The sequence below is a fragment of the Fusarium verticillioides genome, chromosome 2, assembly GCF_000149555.1.
Source record: "Fusarium verticillioides 7600 chromosome 2, whole genome shotgun sequence".
NCBI classification, from domain to species: domain Eukaryota; kingdom Fungi; phylum Ascomycota; class Sordariomycetes; order Hypocreales; family Nectriaceae; genus Fusarium; species Fusarium verticillioides.
In genome coordinates this window covers 4,151,208-4,169,981 of record NC_031676.1, presented here as the reverse complement: position 1 = coordinate 4,169,981, position 18,774 = coordinate 4,151,208, and the positions used below count along the sequence as shown (strand labels likewise).

General features: G+C 49.2%; 9 protein-coding genes across 13 annotated transcripts; 4 read left to right on the top strand and 5 right to left on the bottom strand.

Moving 5' to 3' along the window:
- Positions 1–53: 53 nt before the first annotated feature.
- FVEG_15306 (hypothetical protein) lies at positions 54–2,111 on the bottom strand. The gene is made up of 5 exons (XM_018904431.1): positions 1,838–2,111; positions 1,511–1,789; positions 1,023–1,460; positions 750–973; positions 54–701 (listed from the first exon to the last, which is right to left on the bottom strand). Exons 1-5 carry the CDS (start codon positions 2,077–2,079, stop codon positions 94–96), a joined length of 1,791 nt encoding a protein of 596 aa, XP_018747729.1. The 5' UTR covers positions 2,080–2,111; the 3' UTR covers positions 54–93.
- A 508-nt stretch (positions 2,112–2,619) lies between these two features.
- Positions 2,620–3,147, top strand: FVEG_15307 (hypothetical protein; the record flags this gene model as incomplete). The annotated part of the gene is made up of 2 exons (XM_018904432.1): positions 2,620–2,704; positions 2,760–3,147. 2 exons carry the CDS (start codon positions 2,620–2,622, stop codon positions 2,837–2,839), a joined length of 165 nt encoding a protein of 54 aa, XP_018747730.1. The 3' UTR covers positions 2,840–3,147.
- Positions 3,148–3,664: 517 nt separating this feature from the next.
- FVEG_03635 (hypothetical protein) lies at positions 3,665–6,543 on the top strand. Of its 4 annotated transcripts, XM_018891247.1 has the most exons (5): positions 3,665–4,093; positions 4,223–4,460; positions 4,516–4,706; positions 4,758–4,869; positions 4,931–6,543. In XM_018891247.1, exons 1-5 carry the CDS (start codon positions 4,046–4,048, stop codon positions 6,220–6,222), a joined length of 1,881 nt encoding a protein of 626 aa, XP_018747731.1. In that variant the 5' UTR covers positions 3,665–4,045; the 3' UTR covers positions 6,223–6,543. The 4 variants fall into 4 exon arrangements, with proteins under 4 accessions (XP_018747731.1, XP_018747734.1, XP_018747732.1 ...); XM_018891250.1 differs by having other exon boundaries at positions 4,223–4,706; XM_018891248.1 differs by having other exon boundaries at positions 3,665–4,460.
- On the bottom strand, positions 6,470–7,878 carry FVEG_03636 (CDK-activating kinase assembly factor MAT1). The gene has a single exon (XM_018891251.1). It carries the CDS (start codon positions 7,779–7,781, stop codon positions 6,690–6,692), a length of 1,092 nt encoding a protein of 363 aa, XP_018747735.1. The 5' UTR covers positions 7,782–7,878; the 3' UTR covers positions 6,470–6,689.
- On the top strand, positions 7,434–9,235 carry FVEG_03637 (hypothetical protein). 2 transcript variants are annotated; one of them, XM_018891253.1, is made up of 4 exons: positions 7,434–7,979; positions 8,041–8,107; positions 8,196–8,398; positions 8,452–9,235. In XM_018891253.1, exons 2-4 carry the CDS (start codon positions 8,095–8,097, stop codon positions 8,800–8,802), a joined length of 567 nt encoding a protein of 188 aa, XP_018747737.1. In that variant the 5' UTR covers positions 7,434–7,979; positions 8,041–8,094; the 3' UTR covers positions 8,803–9,235. The 2 variants fall into 2 exon arrangements, with proteins under 2 accessions (XP_018747737.1, XP_018747736.1); XM_018891252.1 differs by having other exon boundaries at positions 7,434–8,107.
- FVEG_03638 (hypothetical protein) lies at positions 8,876–10,990 on the bottom strand (the record flags this gene model as incomplete). The annotated part of the gene is made up of 5 exons (XM_018891254.1): positions 8,876–9,115; positions 9,166–9,336; positions 9,384–10,821; positions 10,874–10,922; positions 10,981–10,990. The coding sequence occupies 5 exons, from the start codon at positions 10,988–10,990 to the stop codon at positions 8,876–8,878; spliced, it is 1,908 nt and encodes a 635-aa protein (XP_018747738.1).
- A 532-nt stretch (positions 10,991–11,522) lies between these two features.
- FVEG_03639 (hypothetical protein) lies at positions 11,523–12,635 on the bottom strand (the record flags this gene model as incomplete). The annotated part of the gene is made up of 6 exons (XM_018891255.1): positions 11,523–11,568; positions 11,625–11,752; positions 11,816–12,121; positions 12,183–12,351; positions 12,416–12,425; positions 12,503–12,635. The coding sequence occupies 6 exons, from the start codon at positions 12,633–12,635 to the stop codon at positions 11,523–11,525; spliced, it is 792 nt and encodes a 263-aa protein (XP_018747739.1).
- Positions 12,636–12,900: 265 nt separating this feature from the next.
- FVEG_03640 (hypothetical protein) lies at positions 12,901–15,052 on the top strand. Its single transcript, XM_018891256.1, has 4 exons — positions 12,901–13,202; positions 13,257–13,560; positions 13,616–13,969; positions 14,019–15,052. The coding sequence occupies exons 2-4, from the start codon at positions 13,546–13,548 to the stop codon at positions 14,679–14,681; spliced, it is 1,032 nt and encodes a 343-aa protein (XP_018747740.1). The 5' UTR covers positions 12,901–13,202; positions 13,257–13,545; the 3' UTR covers positions 14,682–15,052.
- On the bottom strand, positions 15,009–16,710 carry FVEG_03641 (adenylate kinase). Its single transcript, XM_018891257.1, has 2 exons — positions 16,071–16,710; positions 15,009–16,016 (listed from the first exon to the last, which is right to left on the bottom strand). Exons 1-2 carry the CDS (start codon positions 16,225–16,227, stop codon positions 15,367–15,369), a joined length of 807 nt encoding a protein of 268 aa, XP_018747741.1. The 5' UTR covers positions 16,228–16,710; the 3' UTR covers positions 15,009–15,366.
- Positions 16,711–18,774: the final 2,064 nt, after the last annotated feature.

Genomic DNA, 18,774 nt, shown 5'->3' with positions numbered 1-18,774 from the left:
GTTACACAACCATCTCAGTGCATTGACAATTTACGATTCCTCTGGTGAAATAGTTGCAAGTACTTAACAGCTTCATATTAACTCTAGATATTATTAGACAGACGCATCTGTATCTGAATGAACTTGGGCCCATTCCGGCCAAGACTCCAACCCGCCATCTGCATCAAACATCTCTGATCCTATAAAGTTCGGATACAAACAAGAGAGGTCGGGCGGTAGCAATAACTCTTCTGAATTATAATCAGCACCAGTATTCTCAGGTAATGCTCCGGAAACGAGAGGCGTTGAAGGCTGGAACTCTGGGCGAAGCTTTTGGAACTGTGCATGTACAATATCGCCTAGAATATGCGCGGCATGACAAGGCAACCCGATTGTCTTGAACCAGGTAATAAGCTTGAATACTGTATTATCCAACTCTGTAGTGTCATAATTGGCTGCTCGCAGTTTGGACTCATACGTGTGAACGATTCGACATAGAGTTAGTGCAGAGAAGCTAAGGATGTGATAAATGTGATCTGTTAAATGGCGAGTCCGATCGTCGGTTGTATCAATGGCGAGATTGATGATGATTTTTGAATGCTTGATCATTTCTTTGAGAACGGAGCTGTGCATAACGGATTTGGGTGATTTTAGGGACTGGCAATGAGCCAGTAGGTGAGCAAAGTGGAAGCCCATTTGTAGAAACTGGGATCTGGGCTCGTCTTGATCATGTCAACATCAATATTCTAGCACATCGAGAATATACTTACGAAAAAGAACCATCCATTCTTGTTGCCACGCTTGCAACGCGAGTTTAGTTCCAGCGAGGTCAACCTGAGCAATTCCACATTTGTTGTAAATGATCCAATAGAGCTGAACTTCTGCTCCCATCCTCGCTTCGTAGTTGTTCACCTCATTCGACTTGACGAAACTGACACATTGGTCAACTTGCGCCAGAGTCAGTAGTGAATGTCTGCGAGTTCCAACACAGTACCTGTCCTCCCGTCAGTAGATATCTCGTCAGAGGATTATTGGTGATTTACTGAAGATGGGCAACACATAGGTGATTCCACAAACACCAAGCATCCAGTGAATCGCCGACATGCTGAGATGACCCGGGGCGGATAACGTCCATGAAATGAGGGCTCGCGAGCGCTTGCTGGATCGCATAGCCCGTGAGAAGCCAGCTGTCTATACTCAAGGGAACTTGACCTATAGTCGTCGACCAAAGGCTTAGTATGAGTACGGCTTGGAAGAACTCCAAAGTCTGTGGGACTTCCAGTAACGATGTTGTGATAAGACGCTTCGATTCCTCGAAGAGCCTAGGAGCGAGCCGATCTGCTAGGTTCTGGCTTGTGTGCCGGACGGATATCAAGAAGATACTGCATACTAGCAATGGGGATTTTCGGACTTGCTGGAGGAGTCTGTCTGTTGGAATGTCTTCTGGGAATCTGACCCATCTGCCATAGTGAACATGGAATCTGAAACTTGTCAGTTATTCATCATTAAACCAAAAGTATTTATAGCTTACAGCCCTAATAGTGAGTGAGCTGTTTGTGGAGAGACAAGTCCTGTTGATATAACGTCTGATTGAGGCCCTGTTTGTGCAATTGCTTGCTCGGGCGAGTGCACTCCTGCATCAGTTGCAGCATCTCGTATTAGAAACACCGGAGCCGGGTCGAGTTCAGCAGACGGCACTGGCACTTCCACCACTGCAGGTCTACTATTATTAGATGATCCGGCGATTTTATCCAGTTTTGAGTCAAGTTTATCGACTAAAGCGCTGACTGTTCGCTCGAGCCTTTCTAACCTATATGAACAGTTAATGATAACTCGTCGTACCCACGAATATACAAACCTATCATCAACTGAGCTTCTCCTACCTCGAACATCCGGGTCTTCACGTGTAACGTCTATTTGTTCACGTATGGGTGGTGAAATCGAGCGTCGATGGTGGTTAAAGTCCAAGGAGCATCGTTGAGATAAGGTCTTGCAACGCAAACAAGTTCCATTTGAGCTCCCGGAAGCGTAACAGCGAGTTTTGTATTTGCGGCAAAGATCACACGCTTTTGAAGCTCTACCGGGCCGTATAGGAGGCATATTAATGGCTAGGGATCTGCATGCAGGAAACAAATGCTGGGTATAGATAAGGACTTCAACGGTCTATCGTGCCTTATCAGTACAGATGGCGTGCTAGATCGATCACGTGGAAGCTACGGAGATATAAGTGACACCTTAACAACGACCTCATGAATTCGGAAAATATTCTATCAGGAGATTTGTTTGATAATCTAGGGTCCTCTGTATACTTAGGGTCATACTTGGAGAATTCGAGCACGGTTGACAGGTCGGCAACCGATTAGGTGGTTTAAATGGGCCATAGCTCAAGTGTGAAGAAAGGTTGCGAGAAGAGCCTGGCGCTCTAAGGGCCAAGGTCAGCGAAAAGCAGCACTTATAGGACAGCGTTGAAGCCAGTGTGGTATACCAGGACTCCCTTCAATATTGTCCAGATTACGTCAAGTACAGATCTCTTTGGCTTTGGCCTTGAGCAGCGATGCCAGAGTCTAGGGTGGCTGACGGTGGATAAGGTGAAACAAGGTGAGCAAACAGCCGAAGATCAGCCACGGCCAGCACCCCACTATGGGGACCTTTAAATTTTGCGCGGATCGCGTTCCTCTCTTCTTCTTTTTCTTTTCTCTTTATGACCCTCTTCATTCAAGAAACCGTAAGTCCTCTGAACACGCATAAATACTTGCATTTTGCTAACATTTACCTCGCAGATGATGAGAACCGCGTGTTTAATATGATGCAGTGCCTCCTCCCCGGACCTCGAAACCCTCTGCCTCTCGGGGCAGCTTAAGCGGTTTCGTGGCGAGGTGAGGTTGGTACCATGAAATGGGCGTTCGACACAGACCTTGTTACAAGCATCGGACGCGATGGAAAAAAGCTCTGACTTTTTATGAATGAAAGAGAGGATTCTTGTTTTGGTTCGCGCAACTCGGCTTGCAGAAATTGAACTGTTTTGACAGGTAGGTTTTTGTTTTTTTGCGATTGAGGGAACGGGGGAGCAAGCAAGCTTCAAGTGAGGTTTCGCGTATATATATGTACTACGAATTGAATTGAAGTGAATTTTGTATCTTATTGTAATGACAAACCTTGTGCCTCGCGACCTGCTTTTTTCGATAGAGTGAATGTGCCGTCCCTTGTCTAGAGCTGTATCAGGTGAAATGAGTTTTGGTGAGACATGAAGAAACGAAGAGATTATCGCACAAGCAACCAAACACGCATGCAAACGGCCACAAGCAGAGTGTGTTTGTGCTACGTAAATGCCCAACGATGCCTCAATTTGTATTCCCCTCAGACAAAAAAGTCCCCAGATTTCTTCATCCTCATGGACCATCACCATCTCTGCAGTGGAGCTATCTTGGCGCAATGACAATCAAGTCCCTCTGAAATGAAAAAGACAAAAGAATCCATGGTGACGACATCATTAGCGTCCCCTGGAATTACAGTGGGAGAGTAGCGCCCGCCCGTATCGGAGTCAACCACCTTTCCGGAGGACAGGACGGGAGTTTGGAGGGTACATCGTAACATGACTCAAAGCTGCTGTGCTGTGCAGGTACCTCTCTATCATCCGCATCTCTCAGAATCTCCACCTTCTTGTCCTACAACCACCAAAGCCCAACCTCAAGTCAACGCCAACCCGAACAGCACACACCCCTCCCCTTGTCCTGCCACGCCCCAGAATCGTCCACGTCCCCCGGCGCGGATGCGGACACTCTCTCGTTGTCTCTCTCGGTCAATCTCTCTTTCTTCGCCCAAGACGACTTCAAGATCTTCTGTTTGCGCTGGTCACTTTGAAGCGACCCGACACGCTCGACTTCGCTCGTCTTCTGCAGCAGCAGCTCGTATCGTCATCCCAGCCTCGACTCCCCCGGATCCCCGGCCGTCAATCATCAGTCACCGTACCCCGTCGCTCGTTGCAACGTCCGTCGTCTGAACTTTTTGTCCCTCCATCGCCCGGTGATTATAAGCTCGATATAGCTCCCAAGCTTCTGTTGGAATCATGTCAAGCTCCTTCGAAAAGTCCGTCAAGGGCGCAACGAAGATCAAGGTACGTGTGCGGTCTTGGCGGCGCGCTCTTGATGAGCATTATATCAGCGGCAATCATGAGCCCAACCAATTTTCCTCGATGGGCGCTGGTTCTCAAGATTCGACTTGGTACTGATCTTGGATGCTATAGAATGCTCCCCCAAAAACGAAATACATCGAACACATTCTCGTAGCTACCCATTCCGGCGAAGCTGGCGTCGGCGAGGTCTTTCGCGCTCTCACATACCGTCTTCGCGATTCAACATGGACCGTCGTCTTCAAGAGTCTAATTACTGTTCACCTGATGATCAGAGAGGGATCTCCTGATGTCACGCTTGCCTTTCTCTCGACGCATCGCAATGTGCTAGCGATTAGCAGCTTTACAGACGGTACGTTCCACGCAGGCCGAAAGATATCTGGGTCTGGGCATTGACAGATTGGCAGCACAAATCCAAGGACGGAATATCCGACATTATGCCCACTACCTAGCCGAGAGAGCTCGCGCATACGAGAAGACGAAGACGGATTGGGTGCGCGCTTCTGAGTCAAGACTTGAGAAGCTTTCGGTTGAGAAGGGATTGTTACGAGAGACGGAAATCGTTCAACACCAACTCGAGGCTTTACTAAAATGCGACGTAAGTTGGGACCGCAACGGGCGAGGGAATATTGACCACTGACAATCCCAGGTTATGGAGAACGAGCCAGAGAATGAAATCACCATAACCGTTTTCCGACTGCTTGTCTTGGATCTTTTGGCACTATTTCAGGTTCTCAACCAAGGGCTCATCAGCATTCTCGGTATGTGTGCCCCTCCCCCTCTGTCTCAGCCCGCCACTTTGACTAACGTTCATCCCTTCAGGTAACTTTTTCGAGATGTCAAAGGTGGATGCCGAACGTGCTATGGCCATTTATCGGAAATTCACGAAGCAAACAGACTACGTCGTCCAATATCTGAGCGTAGCTCGTCAGCACGAACACCACACTCGAGTCGAGGTGCCCAAGCTCAAGCACGCTCCCGTTAACCTTGGACGCCAGCTGGAGGAGTATCTTCACGATCCCGATTTTGAGGTCCACCGAAGACAATACCTTGCAGAGCAGGATGTGAAGAAAATCGGTGGAGGTTCAAGCTCGAAGCAAGGAGGTCTCAGCAAGAAGAAGAGCACCGATTTCCCTGAACCAGCCTCCAACAACCCCTTTCCCAAGATCACGGCCTCTTCGAGTGGGAACAGAGCACCTGAGTCGAAACCCCAAGCCAACAAGGGTCCTGATCCCGATCTGATCGACTTCTTTGACTCTATCGAACAGAACCAGACACCGATGAGCATGAATCCCCAGCCCCAACAACAGGCTTTCCAGCAGCAACCGACAGGCATGCCGTTTCAACAGAACGGGTTTGCTCCTCAGCCTACTGGATTCGCCTCCAACAGCCCATTCCAACAACCTCAGCAAACTGGGTTCATGCAACCGCAGCAACCCCTGATGCAGCAGCCTCAGATCCAACTACAGCCCGACTTCACTGGAGCAGGTTTCGGAGGCTTCACTCCTCAACAACAAGCCTTCCAACCAAGTTCGCTCGCACCAATACCTCAAGATACAATGGCCAGCTTTCCCAACGCTGCTCCTCAAATCCAACAACCTGTTCAGAACGGATCCCCTCAGGGCGGCCTCCAACCGATGCAAACAGGAAGCACCAACCCCTTCCGCCAGTCCATGCTCATGGCTCAACAAACAGGCCTACCATCGTCTGCTACAACACCCGCTCTAAACCGCCAATCTACAAACCCATTCGCTCGAACATCACCACAGCAAAACACTTCTCCTTTCGCCCAAGCTTCAAACTCGCCTTTCCAATCACCCGCTCCTCAACAACAACAACCTGCTCTTCAACCTACACCAACCGGCACAAACCCCTTTGCTCGCAACTCCACGATGCCAGCGCCAAACCAAGAACCGCGCCCACAAACTGCCGGCGCTGCTCTCGCTCCTCAACCCACCGGTACTACCAACCCCTTCCGAAACGGCGCCTTTGTCAACCACAATACAGGTATGGGATGGCAAGCCAACCAGCAGCCTATTGGAGGAGGCCTCGACCAACTTCCCACAGTACCTGTATTCCCTCGTCCTGCTCAACAGACACCCTGGCAGCAATAAGATTATCGAAGCAGCCGTTCCAAACCAAACAATCTTATCTTACAAGCTCAAATCAAAGACATAATTCGCATCGCGTTTCTCCAACAGCGCCCTTTTGTTTCCGTTTCTTGGCTGTAACAGCCTCCCTTTCCATATAGTAAGCGAGGCGTTTTCGGGGGATGTGATTCGAAATGAGGATTGCGAGGCCACAGGGTGAGCACACAGGAGGATTCAGTATCCTTTCTGACATTGCCCTTCAATCTTCTCCTGGTGATTTTTCCTTTTGGATTAGTATAGTAGCAGTCATACAAAATACAATTATCATCAAATTATTTCTCTGTATTCACTGTGTCTGGTGTATGTTCTCTGTAGTCATGGTATCGTGTCATTTTTTTACCATCTTCAAAACTCCAGTTCCGTTATATCCCTCAGTGTCTTTTCCCAAACGCCCAAACTCCATAGCTATGCCCCTGTAAACGACGAAAACACTAGAACGGATCATCGACGTCCATTCTACCCCCCGTATCTCCCGTCATAGCAGCTTCTTTCGCGCCCGCTGTAGCAACACTCTTCTCAACCTTCTCCTCATCCACAAACACACCCAGCCCTGAAAAAGCCTCGAACAAAGCGCGAGTGAGGTACTCATCAGGACTGTACCCTCCAGCCTTGAACTTGGGCTTCGTCCTTGTCTCCTCGACCCACTCGTTGCTATACAGCGCTAGTTTCTCCGGCGAAAGGTCCACGCGCTCTGGCATGACGCGCACGCCGCCGTACGGATCGTACGGCTTGTTCTCCACCACGGCTGTCTTTTTCTCGCGCAGCCCTCTGATAGAGAGACCGCTGCTTCCTGCGGCGCCGAGTGCTGCGTCTCGCTTGTTGTGTCCTCGTTTCTTGAGCATGATCTTGTCCATCGCTTCAGTGGCACGGCCCGTTTCTGCGCTTTGTAGCGAGTCGAGCATTTCTTCACGGAAGCGCTTGGCGTTGGCCTTTTCTTCGAGTTCTTCTTGATGTTCACGTAATCGTCGCTGTCGAGCTTCTTCCTCCTCTGCTGCGATACGACGTTGACGAGCATCGGCTGTTTCACGCGCAAGACGTCTGTTGCGCTCAATATCCGCCTTGTGCTTCACCTCCCACTCCCCAAGTTCCGCCTCAGCCTTCCTCCTCTGCTCATCGGTGCCATAGACGAGATCACATGTCAAAACCTCCACCCTCTCCAGGTACTCATTATAAGCATCCAGCGTCTCAAAGTCCTCCTCAACCTTATTAAACACCGCCGCCACCCGTCTCCGGATATCGACTTCCCGCTCCACAGCAAGATCCGCGAAGAAAGCAGTCTTGAAACCGCGAAGCCGAAGGGTTTTGTGGCAGCCGGCGTAGGGACATTGGTTGGGGCCGTCTTTGAAGATTCGCTCGACGCAGGTCTTGCACATGCGGTGGTAGCACTCTGGGTTGATGCGGAATTCCATGTCACGGTTGAAGTAGCGTGTTGTCTTGCACACGGGACATGTCTCGTCTTGGTCTGGCGGTGGAGGCGCGTTGAGATCTGTGGCGTGGCGTATTGAGACGCCTGCGCGAGACATTTTGGCTGGCTAGTGCACGGGATGTGCGGTCGAGTGGAGGGGCGAGGTTGTCGAGAGATGAAGAGGAACTGAATGACTTTGTTATGGTGAAGAAGTGATTAATCAGTGGCTACCTTATCAAATGTTGGTTCTGCACGGCTGACGAGACGGGGGTTACAGGCTTGCCGGGGAGATTCCCATTGGCCAAAGCTCGGAACGGTATGGCCCCACCTTGTAGCTGCCCCTCCATGAATTGTCAGCCTTCTCTCATAACCAACAGCTTCCATCGATTTCTCCCCTCAGGACATATCACAACCGCTTCAAAAACATCACCATGGCCGATAACGGTGAGTACCATTCTAATCACCCATCCCATGGGTGTATATTAACAAATTCACCGTCAACTATGAGCGTCACATGTACTGACTCTCACAGAACCTACACCCGCTGAGACCGCCGCTGCCAACGCAAAGGAGGCCGAGGAGCAGGCTGCTCTTCCCTACAAGTGGACTCAGACTATCTCAGAGCTCGACGTCACCTTCAATGTACCTGGAAACCTCAAGTCAAGGGATCTCGTCATTACTATCAAGAAGCAGAGCCTACAGGCGGGTATCAAGGGCCAGGATCCAATTATCCAGGTATACACAACAAACTCAAGCCACATCTCATACACCAACTAACCCAATAACAGGGCGACCTCCCCCACGCCGTTCACGTTGACGACTCTACATGGACGCTCAGCACCAACTCAGACGGTACCAAGACAGTTGAGATTCACCTCGACAAGGTGAACAAGATGGAATGGTGGGCGCACGTCGTCACATCCGCTCCCAAGATCGACGTGACCAAGATCCAGCCCGACAACTCCAAGCTCTCAGATCTCGACGGTGAGACCCGCGGTATGGTCGAGAAGATGATGTTCGACCAGCAGCAGAAGGAGAAGGGTCTGCCTAGCTCAGACGAGCAGAAGAAGGCGGATATCCTAAAGAAGTTTCAGGAACAGCATCCCGAGATGGACTTTAGCAAGGCCAAGATCCAGTAAAAAGGTATATATGACGAATTCCCCATTGAAGAATTAAAAAGACGTTTCAGTTCGTTACTTGTTGTGTTATTTTTCATCTTGTTTCTAGAGCAATTGCTGCGCGCTCGAGAAAGGCGTTGAAGTTTTTGACTTGTTGGAGCATACCGCCTGCGGGGCTCGATGAGCTGGCTTCGTCTGTGATTCGTGCGACGAGAAGCTCGAGGTTAGCCAGATCGGCCTTTTTCTCTTGGGCGCGCGAGAGTTCAGGGGCGTCTCGTCCCCGTTCGACTGCCATGTCTATGTCATGCATGATAGCTGAGGTGTCGAGTCGATACTGATATGATTAGCTGGTGTTGCATCAAAGAAAAGCAGTAGGCAACTCACTTTTGACTCTTTGGTGTCCTCCTCGTGCTTAATGCGTACAGCATCCATCTTGAGTGCTACTTGTTCCCTCTCCGCCTTGAGGCGTAATATCTCTTCTCGTAAAGAGAGCTTCTCTCGCTGTACCAAACGAACTCGCTTCCGTAATGATTGCCAGTCCATTAGGTGAATTGACTAACTCATCAGTCTCAATGCGTTCCACGCAGGGCGAAACCACTTACCAATTGTAATAACCGAGACGTGAGCTCCTCCTTATACGCCTCAAGTGCCCGTATCTTGATACGACATTCCTTCTTCTTATCTTTCTCCTCGGTGTTCTGCAACGCTTCCAAAAGCTTCGCTACCGTGCCGTCGATGACTTCTAAGCAGGCCTGTGCAAAGACATCTACCGCCGTGACTCCAGTTGTTGTAAAAGGCAGATCCGCCGCAAGATGATCTTCTTCTTCATCGTCGCCCTTGATGAACTTCTTGACGTTGACGAAGCGCTGAACTGTGACCTCGATAGCTGAGCCATCGCTGACTCGGCGCTCTTTGGCAGCTTGTTTCGTCCTGCGGACCTGCTTCGGCAGTGGCTTCTCTTGCGTTGTCCGTGATTTCGATTTCGTAGGCTTTGGTTTGGTGGCTGGTTGTTTCTGTGTCGCGGGACTTCTTGATGGCCGTCCACGACGTCGTTTCGCTGCTGGTTCTTCTTGCTCTTCTTCCACGTCTTGTCCATCGGGCTCAGCGACTGGTGATTGAGATGGTAGACTTCTTCGAGGCCGTTTTCTTCCAATTGTCTTGGCCGCTTCAACTGCATCGATGGCTTCCGCTACCTCTTCCTCCTCCCGTGGTTCCCCCTCCACTACGGGCTCCTCTTCAACTCCCTCCAATTCAGGTTCTGCTATTTCTGTAGCATCATCCGATCGTTCATCATCCGCAGGTGCCTGGTCCGCTCGATTTGGCGAAAGTTCATCCTCGTCGTCATCTTGCTCAGCAAGCCTCGAAGGTCGCCTTTGTGATAGTCTCGACCGAATTACGGCAGGACCTTCACTCCGTCGCACCTTGCTGACCAGCGGTGATGAGGAAGGCGGTGCATCGTCCTCTTGTAACGTCGTATGTAATCGTGTAGTTGACGATATGGCTTCGCTCGTGTGTACGTCCTGTCGCTTATTCGCAATATCTTGCGCAATCTGTTCCAGTGACCTACGGCCAGCCCGTCGTTGCGATGATTGTTCGGAGGGTTCATTATTCGGTAGCGCCGGCAACTCAACTTCAGCTTCGTTCTCGTCCGGTGCTTCGACTTCTGGACTTGGTAATTCAGGTTCTGGATGCGGCTCTGGTTCGACCTCCTCCTCGGGTTCTGGTTCCCGCTCCTCTATAACATCAGGACTCGGCTCTTCCTCTCGCGATTCACCTGTTGTATCCTGCGCGCCAGATTCCTTAGATGTTTCTGGCAAATCGTAGGGGTCTCTCAATCGAGGCGATCGTCTCCGTGCACTTCCTTGCGCTTGTGCGGACGGCGATGGTTCGTTATCCAATCTTCTCCTCTTAGCAGAAGTATTTGGTGTTCGGCGCTCCGACGATGTGGGTGGTGCTGGCGCAGGTGCGGCGGGAGTCGAGCCAGCTATGTTGAGGCCAGCGATGTCGAGGTTGAAGGAGTCATCTTCGATGTTCGCACGCCTTGAATCGCATTAGCAAAGACGCCTTGAGAATTATTAGGATCGGTTCATACTGGGCACCTCGTAGACGCTCGTTCAGCCGATCAGCGCGGCGCTGTTGGCCTATTCGTTGTGTTAGCGACTTGATCATGCTTGATGGTGGGAATCATAGTTGACATACCTGTGGCCATTGTGGGAAATAAGCGCACCTATAATTTCCACTGCACATTCAATTTTATCCAAGTTCAGTGTTTAGGTTGAATGCGCTTGTGGTGTTGCAATTGGGCGTTTTTAATTGTGATGTTGATTGAGCAATGTTTGGATATGCTTGTGACGCGTGGGGTGAGACGCGTTCTAAAGCCGCGGGGCATCGAAGCAATTAATTGACTGATGGGCCAAATTGGACAACCAATGATTATCTACAAGACTTAGACTTGAATCTGATAGTACTACGACATAGGTAGTATTCCGTGAGTTTTTCTGTCGATAATAAATTTGTCAGATCTGCATAATTTCTCCCATCACAACCTACCATGGGGATTTCTGCTCTCTACCAAGTAAACAAAGACCCAAGACTTTTACAAGACGGCCAGCCGTCACTAGCCGGGTATCATTAGTATTCTATATCCCTTTCCAGTCTATCCATGGTATCCATTTCCAGCTCCATAGAGCCGAACGCCTTTTAAACACGCCTCAGTCCTATGTACATATAACAGCTGAGGCCTAGTTCATGGGAATCCACTGCATCTTTTCTGTGTCGAATCGGTGACTAAACCCTTGTCAGTTCTCGTGGACACGCATATACGTTGCATCGGAAGATCATACTCATGGTAATCAGTCCTCGACAATGCTCCCTTGCCGTATTCCGAAGCCAGGATCTCCTTGTACCTGTATGGAATCTTGGCATGAACACCTTCAAAGGTGGTGTCCAGTAGAGGAAAGATGTACTTGTCCTGCCATATAAAGCTTTAGCACAAGGCAACGATCATTGCCATATACACAAGTACGATACGCACCTTGAACTCGTGGTCATGCTTGTCGTACATGACTCCGTCGCCCATCTCATGCCCAGGGTCATACCGCGCCGCAGTGATGTCAATAAACAGACCATTCTGCATATCGATCCACCTTGCATCAATGAAGTTCATGTAATCATCCCTCTCACGATATTTATGGTACGGGTTGATCTCGAGCTGAAAGAAGCAGCCCTCCGGACAACCATCGTACTGGTAGTAGTAGATGGTCATGTTATGGTAGGCAGCGAGGAAATACATGTCTGCCTCAGTAACTGAGACATCAGCGTCTAGGTCCCATGGCATGACCTGAGAGAATCCTTTCGGTTAGAGTGGACATGTGAAGTTATGGATATCCGTTATCTCTCACCTTCTTTCCCCACCACCAGCCGAGAAGGGAGCCATGCATTAACCAGGTCTGGACTCCCAGATCTCGAAATGTGGCTAGGTATGTCTGCATGAGGACTTTGATGCCTGCATTCTGATCCTTTGGCTCGAGGGCTTCGCCAAAATATCTCAGATCATAGTGGGGATATTGTCTGAGCGAGTGAGCCGTTGTTAGTATTCCTGTGCGGCGTTGTTGGTTGTTGGTTGGTAACTCACGATGCTTCCCCTGCAAGTTTCATTAGTCAAAGACCTTCTCGTTTAGGATACGGTGACCAATTCGATTGGGCATAAGAGTGAACTTACTAAAGTATTTCGGCGGAGGGGCGTCTCTGGTGGGAAGTTTCTGTTCAATCTTTTGCAGGACGTCGGGAACTCCAAAGGCACTAGCGCTGGTGATCCAACCCAGGGCAACGGCAATGAATGCCGATAGTCTCATATTATATCCGAGTTCTGTGACTGTCGCTACACGTGGTCGTCGAGACTCAATGGTCAACGCGTATAGTTCAGTTTAGGTTGGTTACGTGGACTCTGTGGTGATGTTTCTGGAGGTCTGCAGGGGTAGTCAGTCTAGAGGCTCGCTCGCTCGTAGGCTGGCTCGTAACTTGAAAGGGGGCGTGCGGCAATGACGTTGAGAGTGAGAGCCAGTGAGAGATTACTTAAATCGAAGCATTACCTAGTGGGTATTATGTTTACGAGAATATAAAAAGATGTAGAGCGTGTGCTTGGTGTTGAGAATGATGAGATTACAGTCTGCACGACTCAGTGAGCGTACAGACAATTAACTAATTGTTTGATGTTCCCTACTATCCGACCCGTGGCTCCCACACATCCGACGTCAAGGTCCGCGTCACCAGCTGAAATCATATCGATAAGACGAACTGGCTGTTTTGTCTCTATCACTCAATACATCGCAACAATTTATATAAAATATATCAACCTCTCTAGGCATTCATGATGGAGGCGCACCTGTCCGGAAATGGATGTCGATGTGGCGCCTTAAAATGTATCTTCATGCCTTGTAAATTCAGTTCAGTTCAGTCGCTGACACTGACGCCAGCTCAAATGTTCCATGCCCCAGACCCAGACACGCACCCTTTAAGGTTGCCCAGTCTAGACTGCTCGTCTCCACCTCCTCCATTCATCGCATCGCCAAGCTGAAGCTCAGCTGCCTAAGCTCCCTCATCTTCAACCTCCACTAGCCTTACCTTATACCCGGCTACTTGTCATCTTCAACCCCTACTCATCAAACTAACTATTCCACCTCGCTTCTCGTACTCCCCTTTTTCTCTAGAGTCGCTCGACGCAAACAAATCTACGGCCGATACCTCCTTTTCCCGCCCTTGACAATGGGCGCGTGGAACGTACGTCTGCAAAACATCATGCATTAGCAACCCGACAAAACTGACATCACCATAGCTCTTCCGTGTCCTGGGCGACTTGTCCCACGCCCTCTCCAAATGCATCCTCATCTTCGCTATCCATCGAAACAGGAGCGCTGAGGGCGTCTCACTCATCACGCAGATCCTCTACGCCCTCGTCTTCTGCACACGTTACCTCGACCTCTTCATCGAGACGGTACCATGGAACATCGTCTTCAAGATCTTCTACATCATTTCGTCTATCTACATCCTTGCTATTATGCAATGGATCTACCCTCGATCGCGTGAGCGTGAGATTGCTTGGAAGATTGGCGCCATCATCCTCGGTGGCTCGTTCGTCCTGTCTCCGTTCGTCATGCTCATCTTTGAGAGCCACAAGGGTTTCCGACCTGTATGTTACTGCTGCCTGATAAACTCAATATTGCTGACAGTTTTTTTAGTGGATGTGGGTGTTCTCCCAGATTCTTGAGTCCGTCTGCGTTCTCCCCCAGCTTCTCCTCCTTCGACAAACAACCGTCCCCACCGTCATCGACTCCTTCTACCTCGTCGCTCTCGGTTCCTACCGCGCCCTCTACTGCGTCAACTGGTTCATCCGCGAATTCGAGATCTCCGGCAAGAAGCCCAACACCGTCTCCGTCATCTTCGGCATTATCCAGACTGCCCTGTACATCGACTTTGCTTGGGTTTACTACACTCGCCAGCGCGTCAAGCTCCGAGGTGGCGGCATTGTCGACGCTGACGACATGTCCCGCGGATGGCTCCTCCGCCGAATCTTTGGAAAGCGCTTCGAGAACAACGATGACGATGAGGAGAGTGGCCCTGGTGGGTTCGAAGATGAGCAGGGTGGCCGACGAGGAGCTCGTCCCAAGTGGGGAGCTCGTGGCATCTCAGTCAGTGCCGATGACGGCGTTCTCGAGCAGGACCGACACAACCGTGACCAGGACGAGTTCGGTGGTCCAGTCGACCCTGACGCCAAGATGCAAGACCCCGATGAGCTTGCCCGAGCTCTTGACGACGATGATGATGAGCAGACACCACTGCGACCTGGACAAACAGAAGGCCAGCCCAGCGGTCTTCAAGGCGGCGAGGGCTGGCGCGATTAGGATACCAAGCTTACACGCCAAACTACAGCTTACCACACTTTACGAACGCGAGTATGAACTCGAACGGAGTATGACGGATTGTTTACTTGGAATGTCTTGAAATGTCTACCTCATTGCCATTTTAGTGCCACGTTTGATGCGATGGGATACATGGAACTGCGTTAGAAGAAGAGAGGGACTGTAATCTGGTCTTGCTGATCTAGCAATGTTTCTAGGGGTTTTCATGGGCCAAATTTATGTACACATAGCGGGATTCTAACACTAACAATCTCAGGACGAGATGAATTGGAATTCAGTCACTTTAAGATCACACATATCACATTGCGATTTGAATCAAAGAAGGGGTCCATGTGTGGATACCATTCAGGCAATAATCATGCCCATTCCTGCGCTCAAAGCCAGTGCAGTTGTGTTGAGACAATCCCATCCCTTTCCACCATCGCCACCATGTCCTTCGAGGACAACAGAACTACCAACGAACAGCTCCCAACAATTTGCGCCATCTGACAAGGAATCTTTCCGGTCCCGTCTTTTGCAACTCCCATCAGCAGCATCCCAAGCTGCGAGAATAAAAACTCCGATGATAATAGAAAAATACAAAAAGCTCAACCGTAGCGAATGGAAAAGAAAAAAAAGGTCATATACTAGTAATAACATAAACATCTTGAAACCATAGGGTATTCCTTCAATGGACGAAGCGCTTCTCGAACTCTGCAAATAGCTTTGGGGTGATTTCATCGCTGCTCATGCCCTCAATCTCGACGAGCACGCCCTTCTGGGCGTAGTGGTTCAGAACAGGCTCGCTGGTCTCTTGGAACTTCTTGTATCGTGCTCTGTAAACTTCCTCGGAATCATCAGGGCGCTGGATCAATCGCTCGCCGGTCACGTCGTCGATTCCAGGGACTCGGGGCGCATTGAAGCTGGTGTTGTAGACTCGACCGGAAGGCTCGTGGACCCAGCGTCCGAGGATTCGCTCGAGAATAACGGATACGGGGGTCTTGAGAGAGACGACGAGATTGATCGGGATGAGCTTGTCGAGAGGGCCTACTTGAGAAGCTGTTCGTGGGAAGCCATCGAGGATGAACGAAGCGGAGGGGTCGTTGGATGCCTTGGAAGGACGGTGGCCGTCGAGGAACGGAGCATTGATGAACGGATCAGAAGCAGCGCTGTTGAAAGAAGCCTCCATCGCCGTCGCTTCAGAATTAAGCGTCATGACATTCGGACCTCCATTCTTGGCGAGCCATCCCCGAGTGAAGAATTCGTTGGAAATAAGTCGCAGGATAAGATCATCAGCAACAAGTCCGCCCGCCTTCATCGTATTCTCGACCTTGATGCCTATACCACCATTAGCATTCCGCCTAAATGCACCAATTGAGGGGGAAACCCTACCGAGGGGTGTCCTCTCCTTGACATTTCGACGCAAGAGATCACCGGTACTAATCTGATTGAGCTGAGGAAAGCGAGCGAGCAATCGCTCGCTCTGAGTCCCTTTACCAACGCCAGGTGCACCGAAGAGGATGACGCGAGCGGCCTTGTTCAGGTTCATTCTAGGCGACCTGTAACGAATGAGGCCGTCGCGAGTTTGAAACAATTAAGAACGGAGCAAAAGAAGGATAAAGTTGCGCCTCTATGCGATGAGGGAAAAAAAAGGTTGTAGGGCGGATCCAAAAATGTCGTTCGAGGTTTAATTTCTTGTTGAGGGTCGATGGGACGATACTTTCGGAGATGGCGCGGGGAGATTGTTGAGTTCGGTAAAAAAAAGCAAGCAAGCACCAGAGAGGATAGTTAGTTGTGTGTATAAGAGTAAAAAGGAGGAATAATGAGGAGGAAATGATGGAATAAGCAGCCTTGGATTACAAAACAACAGAGAGTGATGGATTTGATTTATAACCCAAGAAAGAGGGAAAGACGAGATGCGTTGAGTTGAGGAGCAAGGTTGGAAGTGGGGGGGGGGCTTATGTAGTGTAGATAGGGCGAGGCCAAGCGCTGTTGGTGTTGAGTCCAAGTCGCAAGCGCGGTACTTTGAGTTTGCGCTGTAATTCAGTGACAATACAGGTACCATCCACTGAAGATGGTGTGGGCCGTGCGATGGAGGTAACGAACGGTCAGGGTGGGCAGGGACCAATTCTCGATGAGTGAACGAATCTTGACGGCGGAGTCTATAACCGTGGCGTGCCGTCTTTAACATTCATACTTTCAACGTTTTCTCCGTGTTTTATATAAAGGAAATGGAATACAGGTATTACCGGGATATTTCGGGCTCCGGATGATGTGGCATATGATGAATGGGGTGGTAAGAGAATCGGTGGTTCTGCCTTAAGTCCGGTACGGGCTTTTGCGATCGAAACAGAAAATCAACATGGTAAGGGAAGGGGACGGTTAATTATCCCGTGTCATTTCAGGGTGTCATTCGTCGATCTGGGGAAGAAAAACGTGCACCTCCTTCTTGGCGCCGTTGATCCGATACATGCAGCATCTTCGCTCAAAGTCCGAGATCGCTGTATGACCTCGGCAGCACCACCATTTCCTTGTCCATAACAGAAGGTATTCGAACTCGAGAACAAGAAGAGTGAATACTCGAGTCTCCTTTCGTTCTAGAGTGCACCCTAGAAACAGTTGGCGTTAACGGCATTCCCAAGAAATGATGATGCCTAACTTAGCACGTGTGTTACTCGCGAACCAATCAAGCTTGTCAGATTTGGTTTCCAAGAACCCCGGATTTTCCAAGGCGATGGACGGACACCTCGGCACACGGCATTATAAGCCACTGCGCATACCCGTGCAAGCGAGCGTGCCGTCATCGTGGTAACGTCAGCTTTAGGGTAGAGCGAGCTCCGTGGATGAACTGACGGATAGCAGAAACCCACACGACATTCTGTTATTAATATTTAGAGTAATTAATCTAAAGCATCCTGAGCCTATCCTAAGATTGCCTAAAGTGGTTCTAAAAACTTTAATAATTAAATATAAAAAGTAAAGTAATAGTTTTATTATATTAATAGAATATAAAAAATATTTATAATAATTTTACTCAAAGCTATAAGTAATAGATTTAATTTATATATAAATTAAAAAAAACTAATTAATTAATTATTATAAGTATTAAGGGCTTATAGGCTTTAATATTATATTAATATAAAGTATATATATTAATTAATTAACTTGCTAGCTCTTGTATAGCAGTATAACTGCAATACTGTTACTAGGAGGGCAATGGCGAGAGGGATTGTGTGTTGACTGAAGAGAGGAGGGGAAATTCGAGATAGAAGAAGGAAGAGAATTTCTATATCGAGAAGAGTTGCAAAGCCAACTTAAGTATATCACCGACAACAACCGTGAATCACCGTCATCGCGAAGAATGATCGAGACACTGTTACTAAGTGCTATAGTTTTCTTTTATGTTAAATATAAAAATAATTAGATAAATTTACTTCAGGATAATATAGAATAACTTTAGGAAAAGCTTAGGACCCTCATTCACGAGTTTACTTTCGTCCTAGCGAGCATGCTGTCATGAACATGAGTGTCTTAGTGATGCTAGCCATCAAGACAGACAGCGGACAGAGACAAAGGAGCGTACCAACGACAAAGAAATTTCGTTCCTCTCAAGCCTCAATGATAATAAGGAAATCGGAATTGAATCCAAGGTTGCGGGTGGATAATGCGGAGCGGCGCGGCGGCGGTAAGTTGCGGTGCGGGTGCGGCCAGAGCTCTCTTGTGACTTGTCGTCAAGTGAAAACCAGTCAAATTAAGCTTATTTTTGAGCTTCTTCGTCATCAGATTCACAGCCGCCCATTTGTACGCCCTAGCATTCCGTCATTAGAGATGACTTTGTGAAACAGTCAATCGATGTCTTTGAAGCCCAGAATCATAGAGAAATGACATGTTAAAAACAACATCACTTTTCACAATTGCCGTGCATGTTTCCCGAACGTTCAATCGTGGGTGTTGCACTCCATACGAGATCAGCGGAATAATGTCCCCATTGACTAACAAACCATCGGGATGTGGACTACCAACCTCACGGCTAACAATTCTCTTTCCTTTATTCCTCCAACAGTCACGTTTATAACTCCCGGATGTTATCCGACGA

Bases quoted from the DNA above. Each gene is read 5' to 3' on its own strand.
- FVEG_15306 (XM_018904431.1), bottom strand. From the start codon at position 2,079: ATGCCTCCTATACGGCCCGGTAGAGCTTCAAAAGCGTGTGATCTTTGC. The intron at 1,790-1,837 runs GTTTGTATATTC...CTGTTCATATAG, and splicing joins AGAAGCTCAGTTGATGATAG to GTTAGAAAGGCTCGAGCGAA. The intron at 1,461-1,510 runs GTAAGCTATAAA...GACAAGTTTCAG, and splicing joins GCTCACTCACTATTAGGGCT to ATTCCATGTTCACTATGGCA.
- FVEG_03635 (XM_018891247.1), top strand. From the start codon at position 4,046: ATGTCAAGCTCCTTCGAAAAGTCCGTCAAGGGCGCAACGAAGATCAAG. The intron at 4,094-4,222 runs GTACGTGTGCGG...TGGATGCTATAG, and splicing joins AGGGCGCAACGAAGATCAAG to AATGCTCCCCCAAAAACGAA. The intron at 4,707-4,757 runs GTAAGTTGGGAC...TGACAATCCCAG, and splicing joins AGGCTTTACTAAAATGCGAC to GTTATGGAGAACGAGCCAGA.
- FVEG_03636 (XM_018891251.1), bottom strand. From the start codon at position 7,781: ATGTCTCGCGCAGGCGTCTCAATACGCCACGCCACAGATCTCAACGCG.
- FVEG_03637 (XM_018891253.1), top strand. The intron at 8,399-8,451 runs GTATACACAACA...ACCCAATAACAG, and splicing joins GCCAGGATCCAATTATCCAG to GGCGACCTCCCCCACGCCGT.
- FVEG_03640 (XM_018891256.1), top strand. The intron at 13,970-14,018 runs GTATGTTACTGC...CAGTTTTTTTAG, and splicing joins GCCACAAGGGTTTCCGACCT to TGGATGTGGGTGTTCTCCCA.
- FVEG_03641 (XM_018891257.1), bottom strand. From the start codon at position 16,227: ATGAACCTGAACAAGGCCGCTCGCGTCATCCTCTTCGGTGCACCTGGC. The intron at 16,017-16,070 runs GTAGGGTTTCCC...ATGGTGGTATAG, and splicing joins CAAGGAGAGGACACCCCTCG to GCATCAAGGTCGAGAATACG.